The following is a 27,297-nucleotide window of genomic DNA, read 5'->3' as shown; positions in this document are numbered from 1 at the left end:
GCACTGGTCCGGTGGTCCGAGACCAGTAGAATTTTCGTCGGACCAGTAGACTTTGACAGCTGGTGGTCCGGTGGACCAGTAGAGAATTGTCGATAAAAATCACTGACTGCTTGTCAATTTCAATTTATTTACCAAAAAAAAATATCTTCGAAATAAATTACCCGTATTGGGGGTGGGGGTTGGGTTATTTTTTATATAAGTGTTTGTCGAATGAACGACATTTTTAGGACCAGTAGGTTTGGAGCCGGACCAGTAGGTTTTTAGTCCACTGGTCCAGCTGGCCAGTGCACAAAAAAGCTTAAATTCGACCCCTGGTTACCATTGATTGATCTGAACAAGGATTTTAAATGGTAAATTGAGTCCACACTTGATGCTAAGGGAAATAAACAGGAGATGTAATGGGTGGTATGATAGACGGGCTAGATTCAAGATCACTTATATAACAGCGATCTCAAATAAAATAGTGTCTTTCTGAATGATAGACGGGCTAGATTCAAGATCAGTATATACATGTAATAGTGATCCCAAATAAAATAGTGTCTTTCTGTATGATAGACAGGCTAGATTCAAGATCAGTATATAACAGCGATCCCAAATAAAATAGTGTCTTTCTGAATGTTAGACAAGCTAGATTCAAGATCAGTATATAACACCGATCCCAAATAAAATAGTGTCTTTCTGAATGATAGACAGGCTACATTCAAGATCAGTAAATAACAGCAAACCCAAATAGAATAGTGTCTTTCTGAATGACAGTAGCATTACTATGCAATATGAAAGGGTTTTCTTTGGGGAAAATATATAGTAAAAAGGGGTAACCGTATAGATTTTTTTGGGGGGGAAAGAATTGGAAAAAAGCACAGTAAAAAAAAACGTAATGTGCTGTATTATGGATTTAGTTTATTCTATCCCGTAATTCTATGTTTAAATGCAAAATGATGGTCAATATTTATTACGGAATAAACATAATTGATTAGTTTCATTAGGTTTAAAATATTACCTGTTGGCGTTGATTAGTAATCAAATCTTGTTTACCTGACAAATACTAAATCTGTTCATGTTGTGATTTGTTTTCAACTTGTATTATGATGAAATGGCATGGTATTTTATTCGGGATTGCTATTATATACTGATCTTACTATATAAACAAGGGTCTTATTCAAATTCAATTGATATAAGCAATATCTTTTTTACGGAATAAAACTCATGTAATAATATGTAAATGCACTTTATTCCGTTATTACTTCAGATTGAAATCTTTCCTTTATTCAAATATTTAATATTGATGAGAATGCCATCTTTCGGCGTGCTGAATATCTTTCTGTCCCGTGTTGAAAACAGAAGGGACAGAATCAAGATATAGCCATGCAATGTAATACACCTGCTCTGCATCCTGACCCTTATCTGATTTGTCTTGGGTCATGGTAGGATGTGAAATAGAACATGGACAAAGTGCTGTATAGGAAGGCAAAACATGTGCAAGGGGACACCATAAGGCCTTCAACAATGAGATAAAACCTATACAATTTAGTCAGCTATGAAAGGCCCCTTATAAATCATGTAAATGCAAAGTCTGAAATACTTCAAATGAAAAGAAACCCAGCCTAATTCATAACAAAATATGACCATGATGACAATCATGAACCAATGCCAACCACTGAACTACAGGCTCCTAATTCGGGCATGACACATAAAGTATGTGATGGGGTTAATCACTGATTTTTAACCGTGATAATTTCCATAAATGCAAAGTAGTCAAGGGTTTGTTGCAGGTTAAAATTTTGACGCAAATATTGAATGTGACAAAATACAAGGAATTAAAGTAAATGCATTTTTCAACAACTTCAAAAAATAAATATTTGACATACATGTACAATGTATATATTGTAATGCCGACATTCCCCCCTTTTTATAGTAAACCTATGTCTGTATAGTTTCTCGAAATTATTGAGGATAAAACGATAGATGTTAGTGAGATGTCTAATGTTACAAGTAGTGTAAGACTTGTCATTGTTATTTTGGCTGTTGTTTTCATGATACGACAGATTTGTGTATGTTAGTTTGTTAAGAAGTTTTAGTTCACGTACTGATTCCGTATTTTCGCGGTAGTTACCTTATTATACTATAAACTCAAATAAAACTCTTCTAATGATCTACTAATAAATTTAAAGTCGAAACCCATCTTTATTGATGAAGATCAATCATTGTTTACAAACAGTATCAACATTACGGGAGTTTCCCTAATATGATCCATGGTTGCCGATTGGTAAACAATATGTAACACGCTCTGTCATTGGTCAGTCGAAAGTATAAATACCAAAACAACAACAGAAACGACGGAGTGTTGGGTTGACAAAGAATGGGTAGTGACAAACTTTAATAAAAGCTGGAATATGTAGCTTATTGAACGTTGCCTTTGTTTTAATTTAAGGTTCTCGGTGCTGGTGCTAAGGGTGCCGGTTACGGTGCTAAGGTTGTGGGTGCTGGTGCTAAATCAGGTTGTCGGTGACGGTGCTAAGGTTGCCGGTGCTGGTACCAAGCTGGGTTGCCGTGACGGTGCTAAGGTTGTCGGTGCTAGTGCTAAGTAGGGTTGCTAAAGTGGTGGCTGACGGTGCTAAAATTGTTGGTCTCGGTACTTAATATTTTCGATGTTTTTTATTATACCAAGTTGGTGTGGTATAAGGTGAAATATGGTAGTAAAATCTTTATATAGAGAGATTATACAAATAGTCCAAATAAGTGACAACTTTGAGACTTGACTGTTGAGAATTATACTAGTGTTGTATGTCGAAGCAAGACCAATCATTACCGGGAACTCGACCAGACCAGTGACAGAGCCTACAAGACCCAGTCTCTCCAACGGAGATTATTTATTTTCGTACTAATAAAATATGAAACTTTATTTATTTAGATATTTTATTTCATAACTATATATAAATACAAGTATACGTTTTACCATTCTGTAATGTGTTTGGTCCGACGGTTAAAAGTGGACGTCGAACCTTTCACTTTATAGATCCTTTAAATCCCCTTTTCTTTGTGACCCTGTGTTCTCTGGTGGCCGACTCTAACACCAGGGAGGCGGCGTTACAATATAAATCATAGATTATATATTAATGCACTGTAATGTTAAACCTGAAAGCAATTTACGAGAGTACAAATTGTGTGGTCATTGAAATTAATTAGCAAGAGTCATCGTTTTTAAAAATCACACTGAGTGTGATCTGACCATGCTGACATTATCTGTGGACAATATTTGAAATCTATTCAATAATTAATTAACACCTTTGAGAGAGAATGATCATGTTTTACAACAATTACCCCTTTGACATTTTCATGACCTTTAGGCTTAAAATAAAACCGTCGTTTTGCATTTGCGCCAATCTGCATTTCATTTGCGCCGATTTTTTCTTTCATTTGCGCCGATTATTTTTTTCATTTGCGCCTATTTTTTTACAGGTAAATTACAGGTAAATTACAGGTAAAATACAGGTGAATAGATATAAGAAGATGTGGTATTAGTGCCAATGAGACAACTCTCCATTCTTCGGTTAACCATTTGTACAAATGTAATGAATTGTCAATCATAACATGTATATCATAACATGTTTAACCCCGCCGCATTTTTGCGCCTGTCCCAAGTCAGGAGCCTCTGGCCTTTGTTAGTCTTGTATTATTTTAATTTTAGTTTCTTGTGTACAATTTGGAAATGAGTATGGCCTTCATTATCACTGAACTAGTATATATTTGTTTAGGGGCCAGCTGAAGGACGCCTCCGGGTGCGGGAATTTCTCGCTACATTGAAGACCTGTTGGTGACCTTCTGCTGTTGTTTTTTCTATGGTCGGGTTGTTGTCTCTTTGACACATTCCCCATTTCCATTCTCAATTTTAATTTTATATAACTGTTGTTCCCTGCTCACCATGAGGAGGTGGAAGAATGCCTACAAGATACATCTCCAGACTTTTTCCTTGACTGTACCCGTAGTTCTTTAGCCTCTGTCTTTTGGTCAACTGCCACATGATTATGCTCAATCTGTGTTCTGACAATAGTCAGACCATCAGAATCCATGGTGACTCTGGCTTTCACGATTTTATGGTACTTTGTAAGATACGTTGTTATGTTTCAGAACACTGACCTTCCGATATGTATGGCCATCGGCTTGTTTATGTGTACAATATGTCCATCATGTTACAATAAAGTTCCAGAACAATATGAATCAAAATAACTTAAACATAAGTGAACGACATTTATAACCAGATTTTACCAATGGTATAGACAAAGTACATGTACAAGTATTAACTTACCTGTACATCTAATTAGGAACAAATATAAAATCGGCGCAAATGAAAAAATGAAATCGGTGCAAATGAAAGAATGTAAATTTTAAAAATCGGCGCAAATGTCGTACGCCCAATAAAACAAGTGAAATAAATCAATATGGCACCATATGAACTCCAAAGAAACTGATTTAAAATTTATTTAGACAATACCCAATGTAAATATGATATATATAATAACAAATAAAGAATGCATTCATTGATTCAAGAAAAGTTTACTTTCCAATTTTCTGTTACCTTTAAAAAAAAAAAAAAAAAAAAAAAAATTGTCAGAATTCATGGTTTTAACTTCGGATATCTAGCTGACAATTGTTTTCTATGCAATCAACATAAAGGCCACTTGTTAGGCTATGCAGATAACCAGATATTTTAACATTACAATATATAGGATTAAGAAATAGTATTGTGCAGGAGAAAATTATGCAATTAACCAAAATATACAATTAACTGGTATGGGATTACCGATGGCAACTGTACAAGCATTGGCACCTAATGTTTCCACAGAATACTATGTTCCTGTACCTTTTGTCAAGGTTCAATGACTGAAAATTTGCATTTTACTATCAAATTATTCTCAAATTATTTACAGATACATATCTCTGTGGCAACAGTTAGTTGTATTGCAGTTCTTTAACTCACATTCTAAGGGTCATGTTATCCTACTATATTATCCATTGTTTTTCAGATGTAGCAGAAGATGAGTGATAATGAAAATATAGGAAGTTCAGTGGACGGTGTACCGGAAGATCAGACAAACAATGCCAGGGGAGATCATTCAGAAGATCCAAATCATTCTACAGATTTACAAGAGAAATCAGACGACATTTCATTAAGTCAAAACATTTCAGAAGCAGAGGCCGTTTGTATAAAAAATGATGAGTTATCAGAGGGGATTCATGATAAAACTGACACATCTCAGGTTTCAGATAACACTAAAGAGGGTGATGGGGTAAGTGTTGAGGTTTTGACAAGGGGAGGTAAGTCAGATGATGTTAATGTTGAAAGTATTGAGACTTTACCAAATGACTTGACAGATGATGCTGAAGGAGAAAATGTTCAAAAGAAAATAGAAAAAGATGAACCTGAAACAGCTACAGGAAATACAGTAGATCAATATAAGTGTGATACTGAAAGCCTTTCTGAAGAAACTGACACATTGAGTCTGGTTGATTCAGCTGTTAGTGTGGAAATTACAAGTAACACATGTGATGATAGTGTTGAATCAGAAGGAAAGGTTGAGAAAGAGGTGCCCTCGAAAACAAGTAATACCAAACAAAGTGAGGAAGTTCCCTCTGAAACAAGTAATACAAAACAAAGTGAGGAAGTGCCCTCAGAAACAAGTAATGCAAAACAAAGTGAGGAAGTGCCCTCTGAAACAAGTAATGCAAACCAAAATGCTGAAGTGCCCTCTGAAACAAGTAATACAAAAGAAAGTGAGGAAGTGCCAATTATAACAAGTAGTACAAAGCCAAGTCAAGATGTCACTTCCAATACAACTGAAACAGATGAAAAGAAAGAGATAATAATAGAAAAGGCTAACGATGACAAAGCAGCAAAGAAAAATGAATCATCAAAAAAATCTTCTTCTGACGATTCTTTAAGTAAAAAATCTGAAAAGAAAGATAACAAAAGTGTATCTAAGAAACCTGATGAATATTCGTACACTAGAGAATCACCATCACGAAGTCAGCCAAGTAAACCGGACAGTCTACGGAGTAAGACAGACAGCCGTAGTAGTACTGGTGGAAGGGGGGATGGTAGAGGTTACAAAAAGGAGGAAGAAAAATATGACCAAAGGAAGAAAATTAGTGATGATAGAGGAAAACGTTCTGAAGAAAAAGATTCCAAAAGATATTCAGACAGACGAGAGAGGGAAAGAAACTACAGGGATGATAAAGCTAAGAGATTTGAAGATGAAAGAAGGAAAGATGACAGAAATGGGAAAAGAGGAAGTGGTGATTCAAAGACAAAGTATGTATACAAATGCATAATTTATATTGCATAAAAGTAATTACTTCTATTGTAATGTTGTGAAATATTAGAAAATTACAAATGTACATGTTTTTAGCTCACCTGGCCCGAAAGGGCCAAGTGAGCTTTTCCCATCACTTTGCGTCCGTCGTCGTCCTGCGTCGTTAACTTTTACAAAAATCTTCTCCTCTGAAACTACTGGGCCAAATTAAACCAAACTTGGCCACAATCATCATTGGGGTATCTAGTTTAAAAAAATGTATCTGGTGACCCGGCCAACTAACCAAGATGGCCGCCATGTCTAAAAATAGAACATAGGGGTAAAATGCAGTTTTTGGCTTATAACTCAAAAACCAAAGCATTTAGAGCAAATCTGACATGGGTAAATTTGTTTATCAGGTCAAGATCTAACTGCCCTGAAATTTTCAGATGAATTGGACAACCTGTTGTTGGGTTGCTGCCCCTGAATTGGTAATTTTAAGGAAATTTTGCTGTTTTTGGTTATTATCTTGAACATTATTATAGATAGAGATAAACTGTAAACAGCAATAATGTTCAGCAAAGTAAGATTTACAAATAAGACAACATGACCGAAATGGTCAGTTGACCCCTTTAGGAGTTATTGCCCTTTATAGTCAATTTTTAACCATTTTTCGTAAATCTTAGTAATCTTTTACAAAACTCTTCTCCTCTGCAACTACTTGGCCAAATTAATCCAAACTTGACCACAATCATCTTTGGGGTATCTAGTTTAAAAAATGTATCCGGTGACTCAGCCTACCAACCAAGATGGCCGCCATGGCTAAAAATAGAACATAAGGGTAAAATGCAGTTTTTGGCTTATAACTCAAAAATCAAAGCATTTAGAGCAAATCTGACATGGTGTAAAATTGTTAATCAGGTCAAGATCTATCTGCCCTTAAATTTACAGACCAATCGGACAACCTTTTGTTGGGTTGATGCCCCTGAATTGGTAATTTTAAGGACATTTTGCTGTTTTTGGTTATTATCTTGAATATTATTATAGATAGAGATAAACTGTAAACAGCAATAATGTACAGCAAAGTAAGACCTAAAAAGAAGTCAACATGACCAAAATGGTCAATTGACCCCCTAAGGAGTTATTGCCCTTTATTTAGTCATTCTTTAACAATTTTCACAAAATTTGTAAAATTTTACTAACATTTTCCACTGTAACTACTGGGCCAAGTTCATTATAGATAGAGATAATTGTAAGCAGCAAGATTGTTCAGTAAAGTAAGATCTACAAACACATCGACCATCACCAAACCACAATTTTTTCTTGAATCCATCTGTGTCCTTTGTTTAATATTCACATAGACCAAGGTGAGCGACACAGGCTCTTTAGAGCCTCTAGTTTATATGTACAAATAGGAAATTTACATATACCTGCAAACATCAAGGTTTATAGGGTTATAAGACTAGTACTCCAATGGTAAAAAAGGCAATTTTATAGACAGGTTACATTCTGGATATAGTACAGTTGTCCATCTGTTTTTTCACACCTTAAACAATTACTTGAGAGTGATTTGATAAAAAAAATGATAAAAAGGAGTTTATTAGCTTGAAATTCCTATTAAGAATATTCTTCTGCAAGTTTTTATCTGCATGAACATTTTGCAGATTTCTTTCTTCCATTTTATTCTTGGAAGAATTTTTGATATGCATAGGCTCTTAATGCAGCTGTTTATTAATAAAATGGTAGGAATTTTTGTCATTTTCTAAAATACAGTATTAAAGGTTTTACATTTAGATTGCAAATCTTTTTTTAAAAGTAAACTTGTTAAACTGAACATTTACTTAATGCTTTATATACAATAAAAATAAAAAAATAAATAGGTGTTTAACATTTTGTGAAAAAGATGAAATGAGTAAATTAAGATTTGATTGTGTTTTATTTAATTGTAACTTTTAATTATTTAATTTGCATGTATATGTTTATTTCTAATGTAGGTCCAGTGATGGGAAGAGTACAAAAGAAAACAGCTCTAAGCCATTGAAAGATAGTGAAAGGTAGCTTTTGACCTTTTCATCATCTGACATAAGTTTCAATGAATTGTTCCATTTCATATTGTAATATCATGATGTTTCTTGTTAGTTTAGTTTAAACATACTTATTTATAGTGGATTGCGAAACACGTTATTGCAACTTATATTAATCCCTTTCCTCTTTGTGGGTGGGAGTGCTGCCTTGTAGCAGCATTTACCTACTCTTTTTAGAAATCTATAAGGGTGTCTTTTACATGCAAGAGATATGGCTCTCTCTAAACACGGGTCAGCCAAGTTTCTTGTTGACAAATTAACTATCTGTTTTAATTATGAATGAAATACTTTTTTTGGTAAATAATGATCAATGGCAACAACCTTACAACTGACACAATACTAAATAATCTCTATTACACGAAAAACAGTCTTCAGTGCTTAAGGTTTATTATTTCATGGAGATTTGACTTATTATACATCATTGAAAAATGTCTGCATAAAAAATAAATGAGTGATACTTTGACATGAGGTTTTGAGATGTTGATATTTTATAGCAGATAAAATATTATTTTTTCAGTGGAAAGAAGTCTGCACCTTTACCAGACCTGAAGTCTAAGCATGTGAAGTCTGCATCAGATCTGGAGGCACAGTGGCAGAAAGAAGAAGACCAGAAAAGACAGAAAGAAGAGGAAGAAAAGAAAAAGGAAGAAGAAAAAAGGAAGGAAGAGGAAGAATTGAAGCAGAAAGAAGAAGAAAAGAAGGTTTGATTTTATTTTATAAAACATAAAATTACTCTAAAGAAACCAACAGTTCAGAGTAAGTGTGAATGATGGTATTTCATTAGTCAGTTCACATAACATATACCGAGTAAATACATCAAATGCTTGTGGAGAAAGCTATATATGATGTTCTATTTTGTGTTTCCATTTAAAACATATGCTATGCCCTAAAATCATGGGGAAATATGTAGTGTTGCACTGATTCAGGCAGAATATTCTAATTCTGACAATCTCACACTGCAAAACAAGTTAAAACAAACCAAAAAACAATTTGGTAACTAAGTGGGTTTTTTTTATAATCTTCATGTTTATTATCTTTTTAAAGAAAAGTACTGAACACTGTGCACTGTCTACTACTCCTCAATGACTATTCTAATAAAAGTACCAGTACCTGAGACAGTTAATAGTTGAAACAAACTCAACCACAATTACCTTCAAATTTACTTAAGAGCAGTAAGTATGAAAAAGAAGGTATCGGGTAAATTTGAATGACACAACAATCTAACTATTCAAGCAAGCAAAAAAGTGATCTTAAGTTCAGCATACATCTTTAGTTACAAACTATGTTTATATTATATGTCATGTATGGATCTTGAATCTATTGTAGAGAAAGGAAGAGGAAGACGCAAGGAAATTATTGGAAGATGAAAAGGTGTGTTTATCTGTCATAAAATGAAGTAGATGAGCTTTTTATTGTTCAGAAAATATTAGAACCTAACAAACAATTATAAGAAAATTTCCAATGATGTTTAACTGTTCCTGATTGTTCCAATGGTTCATATTTTGAGGTTTAAATAGACTTGGAAAAGTGATTATTCGAGAAAATAAATTTCCTTGATATCTTACTACAGGTCAATTATAAGTTATTTGAAGGTTGACCATGAAAAAATAATACAAAGTTTGTGTTCTCTCTTTCAGAAATCTCTTAGTGACTTCATAAAAGAAAACAAAGAGAAACAAGATGTGAAGGACAAATTAAGAGAGAAAAATGCATCAATAGGAGGTATTTATTTTGTCTTGTTTTGACTGTAAAAAGTGTTCTAATATATTCCAACCTAAACAACACCACTTATTAGTCCAGGGTTCTCACTAAGGCGAGTCCATTAGTCCTGGACTCATCAAAATCTGTCTGGACTCACCATTTTCAAAACTGGTGAGTCCACTGATGCATCAAGATTGAAATATTTTGTATAAACTGAACACAGTTAAACGCAAATATCATCATTTTAAAGTAAAAGTTTAAAAGTGATCTGAATTTAATGTCATTTCATTTGCTCTGTTAGGAAATGGAGACTAAAATATTACATTATATGGCAATAAAATATTTTCTTCTTTCTGTTGGACTCATCATGGCTAAAAATGACGAGTCCCTGGACTCACCTTCAAAAATCCTTAGCGAGAACCCTGTAGTCATTGTAAGGCAATACTCATAGACTGAAACACTATTTTAAATTATTATACGACCACAAAAATTTTTGCAGTCGTATATTTGGTATCACGTCGTTGTCAGCGTCGTCCGAAGACGGATGGTTTCCAGATAATAACTTTAATATAAATAAATAGAAATCAATAGAATTTTAACACCAATACAAGTATTTATCTAGTGTCAGTATAAAAAGTTGTGTATAAGTATTTTAATTGTTCTGAAATTGTACCACAATGTTTAATACCATAAGTAGAAGGTTGGGATATATTTTGTGGGTTATTGGGCAAACAGTCTAGGAATCAAGGGCCAAAAAGAGGCATTTTTGTAGTTTCAAGACAATAAATTGGAGTTATCTTTCTTTGTTCAGAATGGTTGTTGAATCACCTAAAAGCAATGCTTTATGAAATTTCTTTGAAAATTGGAGTTATTTTTCTTAGTCCAGAATAGTGGTTGAATCAACTTAAATCAATGCTATATACAATTTACAATGCAATATTCACTTCACTAATAACTGATAAATTAAAGCAGTCTTTACCATTCAGTGATTACAATCACTTTGATTACTATTCTAGAGTTATGCCCCTTTACAAATGGAAAAATTGAAGAATTTTTTAGTTTCTCTTCTCTCAACTAAATTTAATGAAATGTGTATATAATGCTTATTACCTAAACTCAGTTCAAGTTCAATTTTTGACAGCTACACTTTTACAGTTCTTAAGTTATGTCCCTTTATAACGTTATATGCTAGCATCATCTGTGTCCCTTTGGACACATTCCCCATTAATTTTTTTAGAAGTTACTATTAATAAATATTAATTTTAACCATGACTGTATGACATTTTATGTTTTAATATTTTATGATATATTTAAATGAGTAGTTATTGTTGCAAACTCAATTAGAAATTTGAATTGAGATCATTTTTGGAATAAGGGAAAGGGGGAGGTGAAAAAAAATGGGAGGGGGGTCAATTTTTCTCATTTCAGATTTCTGAAAATAAAAAGAAAATTTCTTTAAATAATTTTTTTTGAGAGGAATTAATATTTAACAGCATAGTGAATTGCTCAAAAGCCCAAAAAAAATTAATACTAATAAAGCTGTGTCAACTATTTAATCACAATCCAAATTCAGATCTGTATCCAGCTTGAATGTTGTGTCCATACTAGCCCCAACTGTTCAGGGTTCGACCTCTTCGGTCGTATAAAGCTGTGCCCTGCAGAGCATCAGGTTTAGTTTAAGTGTAGGAATCTCTCTGAAATTATACCACAAGTTTCCAAACCATATAGGGATAGTAAGTATTGATTTTGGGGGTTATGGTCTCAATAGTTTAGGAATTAGGGGCCAAAAAGGGGCCCAAAATAAGCATTTTTGTAGTTTTCAAACAATTACTTGTGTTTAAGTGTATGAATCTCTCTGAAATTATGCCACAAGTTTCCATACCATGAAGGGATAGTTAGTATTCACTATTGGGGGGGGAGGGGGGGGGTTATGGCTCAAAATATTTTGGAATTAGGGGCAAAAAAAAGGGGAAAACTAGGTTTTTCTGGTCAATGGACAATTAAGCAAATTTGAAAGCAGTGTAAGGGAGGTAATTCATAAACATTTAACATACAATGTTTGGTATGTTCAGATTTACCTCCCTTATATTACTTGTTAATTATGTTTAAAGTAATGTCAGGTTATGGACTAATTGAAAAAGGGGGGTGTTAGTAGTTTTCCATGTTTTTTTTTTAAATTTCTCAAATTTCAGATTTTTGAAAAGTTTGAAGAAGAAATCTTTAATTGATTTGTAAGATCTTGACATTTGTTTTGTGTAAGAAACCCATATAATGTCAAAAATTTTATCACAATCCAAATTCAGAGCTGTATCAAGCTTTAATGTTTTGTCCATACTTGCCCCAACTGTTCAGGGTTCAACCTCTGCGGTCGTATAAAGCTGCGCCCTGCCGAGCACCTGGTCTCATATTGTAATGATAAGAACATCATATTTTAGTTATGAAAAGTTATATATTGTTTGTTTAGTTTGAAAATATTCTTTTATAGTGGATTGGAAACAAGATATTGCAACATATATTAATCCCTTTCCACTTTGCTGGTGCAAGTGCTGCCTTGTAGCAGTAATAGCCTGCCCTTTTCGAATTCTACAAGGGTGTCTTTTACGTGCAAGAGATATGGCTTTCTCTTAACATGGGTCAGCCATTTATTGTCCCCTTCTCACTGACTATCATCATTTGTGAAGACAATATCACAAATGGTGTCAAGGGAGAGTTGAAAAGGAAATTTTCACTCTGGAACGGGGATCGAATCAGGAACCTTTGTGTTAGTAGTCTGATGCACCAACCACTTCACCAAGTATTACTAAACAATATAGCAGCATATAGTTGACCATTGTGATTATTGATAAATGTTTTGTACTGAATGACTGATATAAGATATAAATAAAAATAGTTCAATTTTGATGTTTAAAGCTATCACAGAAAGAATTTAGTCATAAGATACATAATTATGTCTTATTTTTAGATTGTCACTCTGTGTGTTTAAATAAAATTTATTCAGAAAGTTATAAAAAAAAAATTACCAAAAATATCTTGACATATTATCATGATTATAGAAAACCGACCAGATGAAGCTTTCTTCAGGAAACTTGATTCCAATTTAAAGAAGAATACAGCATTTGTCAAGAAACTGGTTTGTATAGTTTATATTAATTATAAAGATCTCAATAGGGTTGAAAAGTACTTTGATGTAAGAAATAATTAAAGTAGAGGTTAAATATATTTATTCATATATGAATGTTGCTGATGGGAGATTCTCAAATATTTTAGTTAGTTTTTTTTATGAGAACGGCAAGCATAGCTGTGCATGTGTTGTTATGCTGATAAACTTTTTTGTTGATTTATTTTTGCATCATATATTTTCTCATGTATTTGAATAAGGGAAGATTGAAGTGTTTGTACTTTCCAATTACCATTTATATTTGCTTTTTGCTACTCGTAAAAATAGTAAAAATAAATCACTGATGAAATGTTGTTTGGATTACAGTATATTAAATAGAAACCTGATCATTTTGGACTTGTTCATTTTACCAATTTACATATTTCTTCCATCAAAAGTTATAATATGATCTTTATATTTACAGAGAAATCTTACTGAAAGTCAGAAAGACAGTCTAGTGAAAGACTTTGAAGCATTGAACTTGAGTAAATATGTTGGTGAAGTTGTAAGTATCAATACATAGTGTATGTTGTTACATACAATACAAACACAAACTTTTAAACAGAAAAATGGCTTTAAAAAAGCTTAAACCATGCATACCTAAATAAACTGATCAAAGAAAAAATATATATTTTGGATGTTTTGAAATTTAACTGTAAAAAAATAATAACCTATCCTACAAAAAACAGTATTTTGCAGAATTGGTTTTTAGTAGATAAATTATTGTCTTGTAGTGTTATACTTTTGTCATCTTTTTTTATGTGAATAAAAAACTTAAAATGAATCTCAAAATATCTCATTTTTTACTGAAAAAACCCTAGTTTTAGTGCCACAGAATTCAAAATTTGTACAGTTCTTATTTCCTCTTGTCATAATAAAGTTCAATGAAATGTTTGGTATAATACTGATGATGTTTGACAGGCAGCTGCTATTACAGAAGCTAAATTAAAGATGTCTGACATTCCATGTGCTGTTCTGATCTGTAGTTTGATGTATCAGAGATATGCAGACTTTCCTATTGCTCTCATGGAAAACTGGCAGAAATATTTACTACATAAAAAAGACGAAAAGGTTTGTTAATTCCAAAACATGCAAATTTACTACTGAAATATCTTGAAAAGTAAGTCATGAGGGTATATCTTTCCTTGCATATTTCCAGTGCATATTCAAATTGACTTTGTGTCAATATTTTAAGGAGAAATCAAAGAGATCTTTTTTGTATCCGATGTCCTTAGCTGAAACTCAACTTTCCCTTTTTATTGTGGTTCATTTTGATAATATCTGAAACTTAATGAAGCTATTTACAAAGAACGCTGTAAGCCATATTGGAGTTAGAAACTTTTTTTGATGAACTACATTTACTGCATATAGTGAAAAAGTGGTGCATTCATTCATAACAAAATTTTTAAAGTTCTTAATATTCTCTTCGATAAAGGAAAATGTTGCAATTTTGTATCTTTAACCCTATGTGAGCATGCTAGCATATTATCCTGATCTATAATTATTTGCCAGATTTACTTAGTGCTTGGTTTATTTCTAATATATCCAAATATTTTTGAACATGAAAGCTATAAGTATAATATTTAGATCCCTAGTAAATTCAAGTTAATCTTGATAATATTTTCTTTCCTTTGTATTTAAATAAAAATGTAAGAAAACTTGCTATAATCTTCATCTTTAAATTTTTATTTGTGTTTCATGCTTCTGTATTAACATTTCAAGCCCTTAATTTAATAGATACTTTTTGGTATAGTACTTATTGACCGTAAACATGGTAAAGTAAGTATATTGCATGCATGTTGATCATTTTTTTCATTTTATTCATTTTGTTTTATTATACAACTTTGTGTGCGTCATATTCATAACCGTCATCCTTAAATGTTCAATTTTTTTTGCAGTTTAGCTTTATCAAATAATGGTTCTTGAATTTTTTTATATAATTTAAAGTCGAAATATTCTGAAACATAAGTTTATATTGCAAGCAATTGAAAATTTCATGTTTCATTGAATTTTGAACTACAGTAGTTACAATCAGTTTATATTTCTCCACAATTCTAAAGTATGGAGTTTTGATTAAGAAAGTCTGCAGTAAAGATCGTTGAGCAATCACAGGCTCTTTAGTTTTTGTCGAGCCTTTCGACTTTAGTAGAAAAAGCGAGACTAAGCGATCCTAAATTCCGTCGGCGGCGGCGGTGACGTCAATCAATATTCACTCTGTGGTTAAAGTTTTTGAAATTTTAATAACTTTCTTAAACTATACTGGATTTCTACCAAACGTGGACAGAAGCTTGTTTATGATCATAAGATAGTATCCAGAAGTAAATTTTGTAAAAATAAAATTCCATTTTTTCCATGTTTTACTTATAAATGGACTTAGTTTTTCTCTAGGGAAACATTACATTCACTCTGTGGTTAAAGTTTTCAAAATTTTAATAACTTTCTTAAACTATCCTGGGTTTGTACCAAACTTGGACCTAAGCTTGTTTATGATCATAAGATAGTATCCAGAAGCAAATTTTGTAAAAAAATACATTTTTTCCGTATTTTACTTTTAAATGGACTTAGATTATCTGCCAGGAAACAACACATTCACTCTGAGGTTAAATTTTTTAAAATTTTAATGACTTTCTTATACTATTTTTAATTTGTACCAAACTTGTTTATGATCTAAAGTAAGTATCTAGAAGGACATTTTGTTAATATTTTGTACCTGTGTATCTGTATTTTACTTATTAACATTTCATACAGTCTGCAGTTAAAGTTTTTAAAACATTTTTTTAGATTCATAAATTATCATGGATTTTTACCAAACTTGGACAGAAGCTTCTTACAATCAATTAAGGAGTGACTGTAATATTTTTTCTGTCTATGAAGAAATAACATAAAAAATGTGGTGCACACTGAATAACGGGCGTAGCGGGTTATTTAACAGTGTGCACCACTTTTTTTATGTTATTTCGAATAGACAGAAAAAATATTACAGTCATTTCTTATAATTTAATTCTAAATTCCATTTTAAACCGTAGGAAACCATGAAAAAACGTTGATGACGTCACGGTCACATGACTAAATTATGTCTGTGTGCTCATAACAAAATAACGTCAGCCAATCAGAAGACGCGTGACATCCAAAATTAAATTATAAGATAATATCAAGAGGAATATTTTTATTGATTTTTTTCCTCATTTTTGTTGAGCCTGCGATTTACAGCAAAAGTAGGTGAGAAACTGGGTTCTGCGGAACCCTTACGAGTTTTTAATTTAACTATTTTTTTGTAGTTTTGAAAGTTTAAAGTCTTTGTTCTTTGTTGTTTAGAGTTGGATTTTTTTTTAAAACAAAAACCAATTGGTGGTGGATTGATAAATGAAATATAAGACTTGCACAAAGAAAAAAAAATTATGATGGGATTGCCTTGTGATATATTGTAATAGTGAATGAAGCAAAGAAACAAATAGAAAAAGTATTCCATATATTATATGCCTTTGTCTTGTTTTTCAGAAATTGTATTCTTTATGGATTTTATTTTTTTTTCTGAATGGTCAAAATATCATTTAGGAAACCGAAAAAAATGCCCAACATAATTTACAAGGATCAATAGGTTTTTTGTATCATACAATTTGCAAACCAGATTAGTACAACGTCATTAGAGTTGAAATTATATTCTTGGCTTTATGTTTATGTTTATGTTGCATTACAGATCAGTAATCCTAGTAAATACAGGGTTGATCTGAGGTTCTTCGCTGAGCTGGTTTCTGTTGGTGTAATCAAACACAGAGAAGGTTTGGGACTGTTGGCAAATCAACTAGGACTTCTGATGAATAATGACAAAGAGGGACATAATAACCTGTCTATAGTGACCAGCTTCTGTAAACATTGTGGTGAAGATTATGCTGGTCTGATACCAAGGAAGTTCAGGTAAATATCCCTATTCATCGTAGTTGTTGAGATATATATTATACCTATAATCATGTATATTGAGATAATGTAAATTTGATTGACATAACTGAAGTTAATACATAAGATATTAGAGGAAGTTGAATTGACATTTTTCATTTGCTGTGTATAACTTTGGAATTTATACTTGCAGACTTCTGTCAGAGAAATATGGAGGAAATATTCCTAAAAGATCTGTGAGTACTGAGTTGAACATCAAAGTAGAACTAGTTGTAACTTAAGATTTGTGTAGAAATTAGTCATGGTTTCAATATTTTTAGACAAGTTTGTAATGATTGTTTATTGATGTTTTGAAAGCTTTTTAGACATGATATATAAAAAAAGAAGATGTGGTATGATTGCCAATGAGACAACTATCCATAAAAGACCAAAATGACACAGACATTAACAACTATAGGTCACCGTACGGCCTTCAACAATGAGCAAAGCCCATACCGCATAGTCAGCTATATGATGTTAGTTTTACCTTGATAGATTTGGTAAGTTTTAGTAAGTTGACTTTTGAATTACATTTCTCCTTTGAAAGAAAGTTTAATATTAATGTTTAATATTATACCAAGTATTAATTTACAGCCACTATAGGAGTTGAAGCTATATTTCATTCCCCGTGTCCATTTGTCAGTCCATCAAACAAGTATTTCTGTCACATATTTTTATCACATACTACCAATAAGAAGTTGAATGACTTCGTATTTGGTCAGAAGCTTGTTACTGATAAGCTGTAACTTGCTATTTGTTTGACATCAATTTCTTTTTTTGCTGATACTTTTCATCAAGAGTGAAGCTGTGCTCAGAAACAAACCATTTGCAATCTTATTGAATATTTACAATTAACTATTTACAATAAATTAAGGATATTAAAGTTGTTTAACATTACTTCCTATGCTTTTCTCATTTCAGATGCTGACACCAGAAAGACAAAAAGCTTGTAGAAATTTGTTTGGAGATTATTACCAGTCTCTCTGTAAGCATCTGATTAAAGACCATAAAGAACTCAAGTCAGTGGAAAGACAAAACCGGAAAATCCTTCACACAAAAGGGGAGATAAGTCAGGATAGAAAGGAACATTATGATGCATTACTGACTGGTTACCAGAAACTGTTTACCAACACTTCAGTATTTGCTGTAAGTATTTGATAGAGCTTTAGGGAAAATGTTGCTTCAGTTCAAACAGGTTTTCAAAATTCAGTTCATTTTATTCAATTATTTTTTCATATTCTGCATTTTTTTTTAATGGGAATTTTTCACTTATTATGAGTTATATGATAATACTATTTGGTATATGGGATCTTTGCAAGGTCAACATGTTGCTAAAATGGGATTTGCCTGACCTCAACCTTTTGGTAATAAACATAACTAAAGAACAGGAGAATGGAAGATCTTTGTCATGTTAATGGTTATCTCCCATGGAACTATTAACTCACATTAAAATACCTGATTTACAAATGATATTATGAACTATGATTGGTAAATATTAAAACTGAACTGACTATTTGCAAGAAAATATAGATATTATACAAGTTTTTCTGCAGTTTTAATGTCTTGAATGGAGAGGAGGGGCTTAGTTTTAATTGAGTGATAACAAATGTTATTTTCTATTTAGGATTTGTTGGATGAAGATTTGCCAGATTTACCTGAAGAAGGTAACTATTTAGTCATGTTTGGGTTTTTTATTGAAAGATAAGTCAATTATTTGCTTAAATTTATATTTTTATTTGTGTTATCGATATTGTTTTATTAAGATAATTTATATCACATACTATGTATTTATAGCTAACTGTTTTCATTAAAAAGTTGAAAGTAATTACTACATATGCACCATGTCTTTAAAAGATAATTGAAAAATATAAACATGAAAATCAAGCTTTGCATATACCATGTGTGTGGAATACTTTGTCTAAGATATAGAACTGTATTTTTTTTTCTGTACAGATATGAAGAGAGATGATGAAAGTGGATTTGATATCTTTCACCCAGAAAAAGATGCTGAGGTAGGTTGGCTTAGTATTCTTTTGTTTAAAGTTAAGTTTTGCCATTGTGTATGTGTTGGTTCTTAAATGTTACTGCTAATCTTTTAACACTACTTTTATGAGTTGTAATTGGAATAGAAAATGAAAACAAATATGGAAGTAGAAAGGGAATTAACTCTAAGATTTATGAATTGGAGTGTTTAGTGTTTTGAACAACTTGAGGAACCAAAACAATGTTCATATTGAGACAATTGAGTTGTTGTTGAATAGGTTATCAGTTCTCTTGCACACACTTTTATTATAAGTTTTTTTTTCACATTTGATGAAGATAGCTGTTGAATACAATTGTTTCTCGGACCAATGACTAGGACCATTTGCATCAATTTCTATGATGTTACTATGAATGATTACAAAAAGTTAGAATTTTTCCTTCATTAAAAAGACTTTAAAACTTCGAGGCAGTTGATTTCACATATGATATGAATTGTGTTTAGAGGTTTATAATCTTGACATTGACTTTAGTTTCAGTATGTTGGTGATACCACTTTATTTGAAGATGAAGACTCTAGAGTATTCTATGAAAATCTGCCAGATTTGAAAGCATTTATTCCTGGTGTGAGTTTTGATACCATATATACATATGTAAAATATGATCAAGTACTATATTTACAGGTGGACACCATCTTGATTTGGTTTGATTTTACAGTTAGAAAGTCAGATAACTAAAGGTTTAATATTTCTTCTGAAAAACATGAATCTTTACGAATATACGAATAAGTGGCAATCACATTCAAAGCTTTTTCATTTACACACTTGAAACATATAGACACTTACGAAATGTTAAAATTACCTGTTTAAAGTGTCTTCTTATGCATATCAATTGATAAATTAAGTGAGAACTCTTACTGATGATGTGATTGATGAGTGCCTTTACATGTGGCCATATATGATCACTTCGTCTAAGATAAAGGTCTTGAGTCTCGCTGTAATCATTTGCAAAAAAATAAAATTGCATTTATATTGGTTAAAATTTGTGATAGAGATTGGCAACAACTCACTGAAGTTCAGTGGTTTATTACAGGAACCTAGGTTTCATCCACTTATAAAACTTGTCCTCCTCATATTATTGGTAGAATCTATAGGGAGTGATGCTAATCATCATGTTATCAATATTGTCATTTTACTCTTCAGATTTGTTTCAAAGACAGTGAACAAGGGACCACTAAAGAACCAGGAGAAGAAGAAAACATTGGTAAATAATCTTTAATAAACTACAGGAACACTTATAAATTGGATTTGTTCAGATGTTATAATACCAAGCAATACTTGAGTACTCACTTGGAAAAATCATCTACAAAATTAACGTAAAAACCCTCAAAATTATTACATAAGACTAGATGATAGTCCTTTAATTTAATACCATAACTAATAGCTTATTTACTACATATTACTGATTACGTAAACTGGTGATAATGTAATCAGTTGATTAAAAAATATCTATAGAAAATGATTACTCAAATAACAGTATTTGGGAATTGTAAAGAAACACATTAAATGATCAACAAATGGGTGATGTGATTAGTACTTACTGATGCCTTAAACAATAGCCTACTTCTGTATTTTGATTTGGTCTAATATTTCATTCAGTGAGGCACTTTTAATAAAAATAATTTTATCTTTAAGAAGGCACCAATATCTAAACAGGAAAAGGATTAGTCGAGTATCAATTTGGTATTCAAATACTCTGTACTAACGTTCTATACTCCAGTAATCCTTGACATCTGTAATATTTAGTTCTTCATAATAAAATGAAGGATTTAATGAGGTTTTTCTGTTTCTCAGATGAATTTGACCTAAAAATTGAAGATGTAGAGAGAGAAATGGAGACAGAACAACAGATTGCAGAAGTAGAGAGTAAGGAAGAACAAGAAGGAAAGGAGGAAGAATCTACAGATGTAGATCTTCTTTTACAGGAGGGAGAAGGTAAGTGAACTAATTAGGGGTTGAAAAAGTATGATTTGTTTTTTACCTTGTGTCTGTAAAATAATAATAATTGTGAACTTAGTCTTAATTGAAATAGGCCTAGAAGTAGTATAATTAAACTTTAAAATCATAAGTCTTTTATTGCATTTACTTTCGAGTTTTAGAATTAGCACTATATGAGTGACCACTTTGACACTAAGTTAATTTTGAATTTTCTTTACAGAGGAAGACACTGATACAGGAAGTTTGATGAAAATGCAGTTTGATGCTTATGTACAGTCCCTTCCCAACTGTGTCAACAGGGAGCTAATAGATAAAGTAAGTTTGGGATAGTCTTGCCCTATTTGAGTTATCAGATAATTTAAAATTCCAGTCCCTCAAAAACCTGTAAACAGGGAATCAGTCCCTCCACAAATTTGTTAACAGGACATCAGTCTAGGAAATAGTATCTTATAAACCTGTTTACAGGGAGGTCTAAATTTAAAAAAAATCCTCATCTTTTTTAGAATTTTGAAGGAATCAAATACTTTGGATTTATTTACTTTCATGGGTACCATTTTTATATTATTGAAGAAAATTGTATATTTTTAGATACATGATTTCATTGTTTGCAAAAGTTTACATGTTTTCATTGTTTGCAAAAGTTTATGTACATGCCTATCAATAGTTAATTTATTCTTTGTTGATTATTCTAGTTGGTGGTTCAACCTACGAAGTCCATAAAAATTGATACCTAACTATTAATAATGAATCCACAGCAGGGATCTGTAATAGCATGTTTGGAAATAATTTCATTAACATATTTTTTTCATTTGCATATTTTTATCTAGGCTGCAATAGAATTTTGTATGAATTTCAACACAAAGATGAATAGAAAGAAATTAGTTAAAGCTCTATTTACAGTACATAGAACCAGGTAAGATAAGTGATATTTCATTGATTAACACTGGTTGATTATTTCATATTTTATTATTCTACCTGCCTCACAGTTTGAGCTACTGCTGTAATTTTGATTTAAATTGCAATTGTCTTTATTTCTGTTTTCCTTTAAAATCCCTTGGTGTTAAAATGGTAATAAATCTGCATTATAAGAACCAGTGCAACAACTCTGGAGTAGTTCATAGGTGGCCTGTTGCATGGCTTAATTTCTGCCTCTTTTGATATATCCTCATTTTCCGAATTTCTTGCCCATCATTCAGGTTAACATGGCAAGATCTTCCTATTGTAATTATTGTTACTTTGTTCTCATCATGACCATGCATGAAATATTTGTCACTGGACATAAAGCAAACAACAATCAATCAATTAATCTTGATTGGAAATTGTGTCTAATTTTTCTTTAAACCAATCAATTTTGACACCATACAAACAATAAAACTGGCACAATTGTCTTGACCTTTTTTCTCGCTGGAGTAGTGGATTAAGTTCTCAGTCAACAATATTTGACATGTGCATTTTTATATGAATTTGATGTTCAACTGACATGTACCATTTGACCTTGGCATTATTTTCATGTTCCAGATGTTATTAAAATTTAAAGAGATGCAATCAATTACAGCTTGAAAAAGATTTGGCCAATTTGGACTGTGAAAAGATGAATAAACACAGTAAGAGATCATGTCCATTTGTCTATTGATACTTTTATGTGTAAGTCTTTCCCTTGTATCTCATTCTGGTAACCCTAAGTATTTATGATTAAATAAAGTCTTTTATCTTTGAGTAATACTTTATATGATACTTATTTCAGGTATGACCTGCTATCCTTTTATGCCAGAATGGTTGCCACTCTGTTTCCCTGTATGCCAGATGTTGCCAATGATCTGGTACAGCTACTTAAAGGAGATTTTAGATGGCATGTATGTATAATTGTGTATTTGGCTTTATTTCATTTTTTGTAGATTCTGATTTTTTCACACATTTCACAAAGTCTTAGGGGTGAAATGATTTTTAAAGGAGATTTCAAATAATTATAGTATGACATGGATTTGTTCACAAATTATTATCCAACTGTTGGTTTAATGAGAAGCTAAAATTCATAGGTGCATGGATACACTGGTCTGCTTCGTCTCTTAATCACTGATGACAAAAAGGGGGTTCTATTAATATAATACAATACAATACTGATTAAAGCAAGTGAAAAGTACTGAAAATCTAATACAGACATCATGCTTTCTTTATTCTAAAGGAGCATGTCTAAAGTGTAGGATAAAATCAATTGGAGCCACAGAATCATTGTTTATCCATTTAAAATTTTAGGTCAGGAAGAAAGATCAAATCAATATAGAATCCAAACTGAAAACAGTCAGGTTTATTGGTAAGTGTATTTAAAAGTTTAATGAACAGTTCAGCTTTAAAACTGTCAGAATTATTGGTGTGTATTACATTATACCACTTCCTATTCAATCAATAGTTTGATAGTGATGTTTTGTAACTATTGCATACTTTTTGGATCTTTCAGTAACTTAGTACTGGCATCTGATACCTTAAATAAGGGTAAGGGTATGAAAATCAAATTTCTTTATAAATTATTTATTTAATGAACTGTATAGTGCTTCATATGAGACACTTTTGGTGCTAGCATTGACCATGGTAAGATCAAGAGTGCGAATATTGTGTCCATTTTTGCCCCAACTGTTCAGGGTTGGACCTCTGTGGTTGGACCTCTGCGGTTGTGTCCAGCTGCGCTCAGCGAAGCAATTTATTAGCATGTTGATTTTTAAAAAGCTTTTTATACGACCACAAAAAAATTGGCAGTCATATATGGGTATATTATCGTCATTGTTTTGTCGCAGGCTGGACCTCTGCGGTCGTATACAGCTGCACTCAGCAAAGCAATTTATTTCTGGGCTAATATACCAACATAGACGGCAACTAAGAATTTTAATCTTGGTGATGCAGGAAAACTTCAATTTGTTTTAAGCATTTTGCATATTGATTGAGAAAATGATGGTCTATTTTATTTCCTGTCATTATTTAAATGACAGGAAATGAATTAGAACTCTTATCATGTAGAAAAATAGAAAGACATAAATATTATCTTTCTTGAATGGTTGATGAACTACATAATGTAAAAGCTTATTTGAATAAAACACCAAACTTTGTCAAGAACAATGGTTTTGACATAAGGGCAATTTGGTATTGAGAGCTTTCAAATGGGTTCCGAAACAAAACTTTAGTTAATAGAAATTAAATAGAAATCAATAAAATTTTAACACAAGGTTTATAACCACTGAAGTAAGGTTTGGATTGATTTTGGGGGTTATGGTCTCTACTGTTAAGGAATAAAGAGCCAAAACAAGCGGCCCATAAGCATTTTTGTAGTTTCCAGACAATAACTTGTGTTAAAGTGTATGAATCTCTCTAAAATTACACCACAAGTTTTCATACTACAAAAAGATGGTTAGGATTGACTTTGAGGAGTTATGTCTCATACCATTAAGGAATTAGGGCCAAAAAAAGAGGAAAAACAGGTTTTCTGGTTAAAGGATAATTGAGACAATTTAAGGGCATACGATACGGCTACAGGGAAGGTAATGACGTTGCTAACGTAAAATGTTATTTTCGCGAAGTCAGATGCCATAACAGGAAAAGATGCATTTTTCGACTGATTTTTATGCCCCACCTACGATAGTAGAGGGGCATTATGTTTTCTGGTCTGTGCCTCCGTTCGTCCGTCTGGTTAAAGTTTTTGGTCGAGGTAGTTTTTGATGAAGCTGAAGTCCAATCAACTTGAAACTTAATACACATGTTCCCCATGATATGATCTTTCTAATTTTAATGCCAAATTATAGTTTTGACCCCAATTTCATGGTCCACTGAACATAGAAAATGATAGTGCAAAGTTCAGGTTAAAGTTTTTGGTCAAGGTAGTTTTTGATGAAGTTAAAGTTACATCAACTTGAAACTTAGTACACATGTTCCTTATGATATGATCTTTCTAATTTTAATTCCAAATTAAAGTTTTGACCCCAATTTCACGGTCCACTGAACATAGAAAATGATAGTGGGAGTGGGGCATCTGTGTACTATGGACACATTCTTGTTATCATTCAAACTGATTTAATTTGAAAAGGAGTGCATGGACCCCTATTTTTTAAAACGACATTTTGTTTCATTTTGCAGGGTGATTACGTGGACCAAATTTTATAAAACTGTAAATAGAGCAATTTTTTTAATGTTGATAAATATACAGAAAAAAATACGTTTTTTTCTCAATTCATGACCATTTGAAAAATATGAGTTATTTTTGAATAAAAAATGCATAAGTTTTTAGGATACTTATAAAATACAGAAATTACAAATTAATTAACAAAAACAATGTGTGTTTATCTTTTAAAACAAAAAAGTTATGGCTTTCTTTCGAAAGAGAAAATACCGCCACAAATCCGAATTTTGAGCAAATATACAAAATTTCAACCTCATTTAACTCAAAAAGTAGCACAGGAAGATATATTTTTAATTACATATTTGATTTAATCAGGCAAAAAATAGCCTATATGGAAATTTTCATCAAACTGTAAATACAGGATCAAAACTATCGTAAGCCCTTAAAAGCAGTGTAAGGGAGGTAATCCAAATCAATTAAAAAATCAATGTTTGATTACCTCCCTTACACTGCTTGTAATTTATGTATTAAGAAATGATGATTGTCTTGAGGTGATTAGCTGTCAATTTATTTTTAGCAGTTACTATTAATTAATATTAATTTTAACCATGTATGTCATTTTATATTTTAAAACTTTTATGATGTATTTAAATGAGTAATTAAGGTTGCAAACTCCATTAGAAATTTGAATTGAGATACTGACCATATCTTTGAGGGATTTCAGAAATTAAAAGAAAATTTCTGCAAATATTTTTTTGAGGGGTTTGATATTCAACAGCATAGTGAAGTGCACAAATGCAAAAAAAAACGGGTAAATTATTATGTTTTTGGGATACGATTGCTTTCAAGCAATCTGTAGACTTATACCAGTGGCTCAGGACAATGCCCTCACGTCAACCGTTTTATTCTAAACATGAAGGACCGTCTCAAATTCTTATGATTGTCTTGGTTTAAAAGGTAAAAACAAACAAAAGGATTGAACTTAAACAACTTTCCTATAATGTTCTTTTCATTATCTTTATGTTTGATGTTTCCCATGACTTATATGCGTGTTTTTAACAACACGGAAAATCAGAATCAAGCAGTATTTATAAATAGTGTTTTTATAAATTTAGAAACACGTCAGAGGGAATTCCCCAGTTGTGATAAAAATGCGAGAGTTCTCTGAATTCCGATAAATCTATTTCTGTCATATAAGAACTGAAGTGGAGTTTTACTTATATGTCACCGTTATTAAACTGATATTTGATATTGTACTTCCATAAAAAATAGAGAACCATTTAGGTTTAATATACGTTCTTTCTACAGGGTTTGTTTAGGTAATTATGCGCATGCGTATAGTTTTCTTGACTTCAAGGGGTACTAGGTTAAATGGTTGCTCTGGATTCCCCATTCGATTGATTAATTTATAACTCATTGGATCCTTTCTATGCATGTCTGCTATTGAGGTTATTGTTGTTGCATAGTTTTAAATCATATGCATCATTTGAATCAAAGTAAATTACTCCACATCGTTAAGATTTATTTTCAACACCCCTTCAGGCGAAATGGAGTCTTCCATATTATCGTTTCGAGTTGTCTCCCTTCTGGAAGTCACTTCCGTGAATTCTCAACCAAAACATTACGTTGAGAAAAATTAACTCGTTCTGTCGATAAACGTCGCATTGTATTAAAAACGATCGCAATTTAAACTGAGGAATGTGTACGGGAAGGAGTCATGATCACTGACCCAAAGGAACTTAAATATTTAAAGAGTTAGGAATGGGGTTCCTCCTAGAATTAACGTAGGAAAATAGGTGATAATATATGAAGTGAAATACTTCTCTCACTCTGAGTCTCAGTGACTGCTGTGGAAAGTAAACTTGGAATTACAAAAATAAAACACATTAGGCCTAAGTACATTCTTCATACACTTTTAACCGGGATTGGCTATTTTGTTACTATTCAGATTACGTAAATTACATTTTACATGTGCAGTTGAATTAGTTTTGAAAATAATATTATCCAGCTACATGTATACATGTGTCAATGAAAACAATGGCAATCGTATCCC

The 27,297-nt window shown here is 32.0% G+C and overlaps 1 protein-coding gene across 4 annotated transcripts in view; it reads left to right on the top strand.

Annotated features, from left to right (window-relative positions):
• The window catches only part of LOC143045686 (regulator of nonsense transcripts 2-like), a 66,062-nt gene that overhangs the window by 430 nt on the left and 38,335 nt on the right, over positions 1-27,297 (top strand). For 3 of the 4 annotated variants that reach the window (XM_076218382.1, XM_076218376.1, XM_076218392.1), the window contains exons 2-22: positions 5,025-6,310; positions 8,285-8,344; positions 8,892-9,075; positions 9,701-9,745; positions 10,012-10,096; positions 13,129-13,205; positions 13,657-13,737; positions 14,154-14,303; positions 14,970-15,011; positions 16,930-17,147; positions 17,320-17,362; positions 18,087-18,311; positions 18,790-18,829; positions 19,119-19,177; positions 19,679-19,771; positions 20,348-20,408; positions 20,999-21,139; positions 21,363-21,457; positions 21,970-22,055; positions 22,887-22,995; positions 23,396-23,453. In XM_076218382.1, coding sequence (XP_076074497.1) covers positions 5,037-6,310; positions 8,285-8,344; positions 8,892-9,075; positions 9,701-9,745; positions 10,012-10,096; positions 13,129-13,205; positions 13,657-13,737; positions 14,154-14,303; positions 14,970-15,011; positions 16,930-17,147; positions 17,320-17,362; positions 18,087-18,311; positions 18,790-18,829; positions 19,119-19,177; positions 19,679-19,771; positions 20,348-20,408; positions 20,999-21,139; positions 21,363-21,457; positions 21,970-22,055; positions 22,887-22,995; positions 23,396-23,453 — 3,226 coding nt within the window. In that variant the 5' untranslated portion in view covers positions 5,025-5,036. The remainder of the gene's footprint in view (positions 1-5,024; positions 6,311-8,284; positions 8,345-8,891; positions 9,076-9,700; positions 9,746-10,011; positions 10,097-13,128; positions 13,206-13,656; positions 13,738-14,153; positions 14,304-14,969; positions 15,012-16,929; positions 17,148-17,319; positions 17,363-18,086; positions 18,312-18,789; positions 18,830-19,118; positions 19,178-19,678; positions 19,772-20,347; positions 20,409-20,998; positions 21,140-21,362; positions 21,458-21,969; positions 22,056-22,886; positions 22,996-23,395; positions 23,454-27,297) is intronic. The other variant, XM_076218402.1, reaches the window with a different exon arrangement.

This window comes from Mytilus galloprovincialis, chromosome 1 (genome assembly GCF_965363235.1).
Source record: "Mytilus galloprovincialis chromosome 1, xbMytGall1.hap1.1, whole genome shotgun sequence".
Classification (NCBI taxonomy): domain Eukaryota; kingdom Metazoa; phylum Mollusca; class Bivalvia; order Mytilida; family Mytilidae; genus Mytilus; species Mytilus galloprovincialis.
The sequence above is the reverse complement of the archived record's forward strand: the minus strand, read 5'-3'. Positions and strand labels throughout refer to the sequence as shown.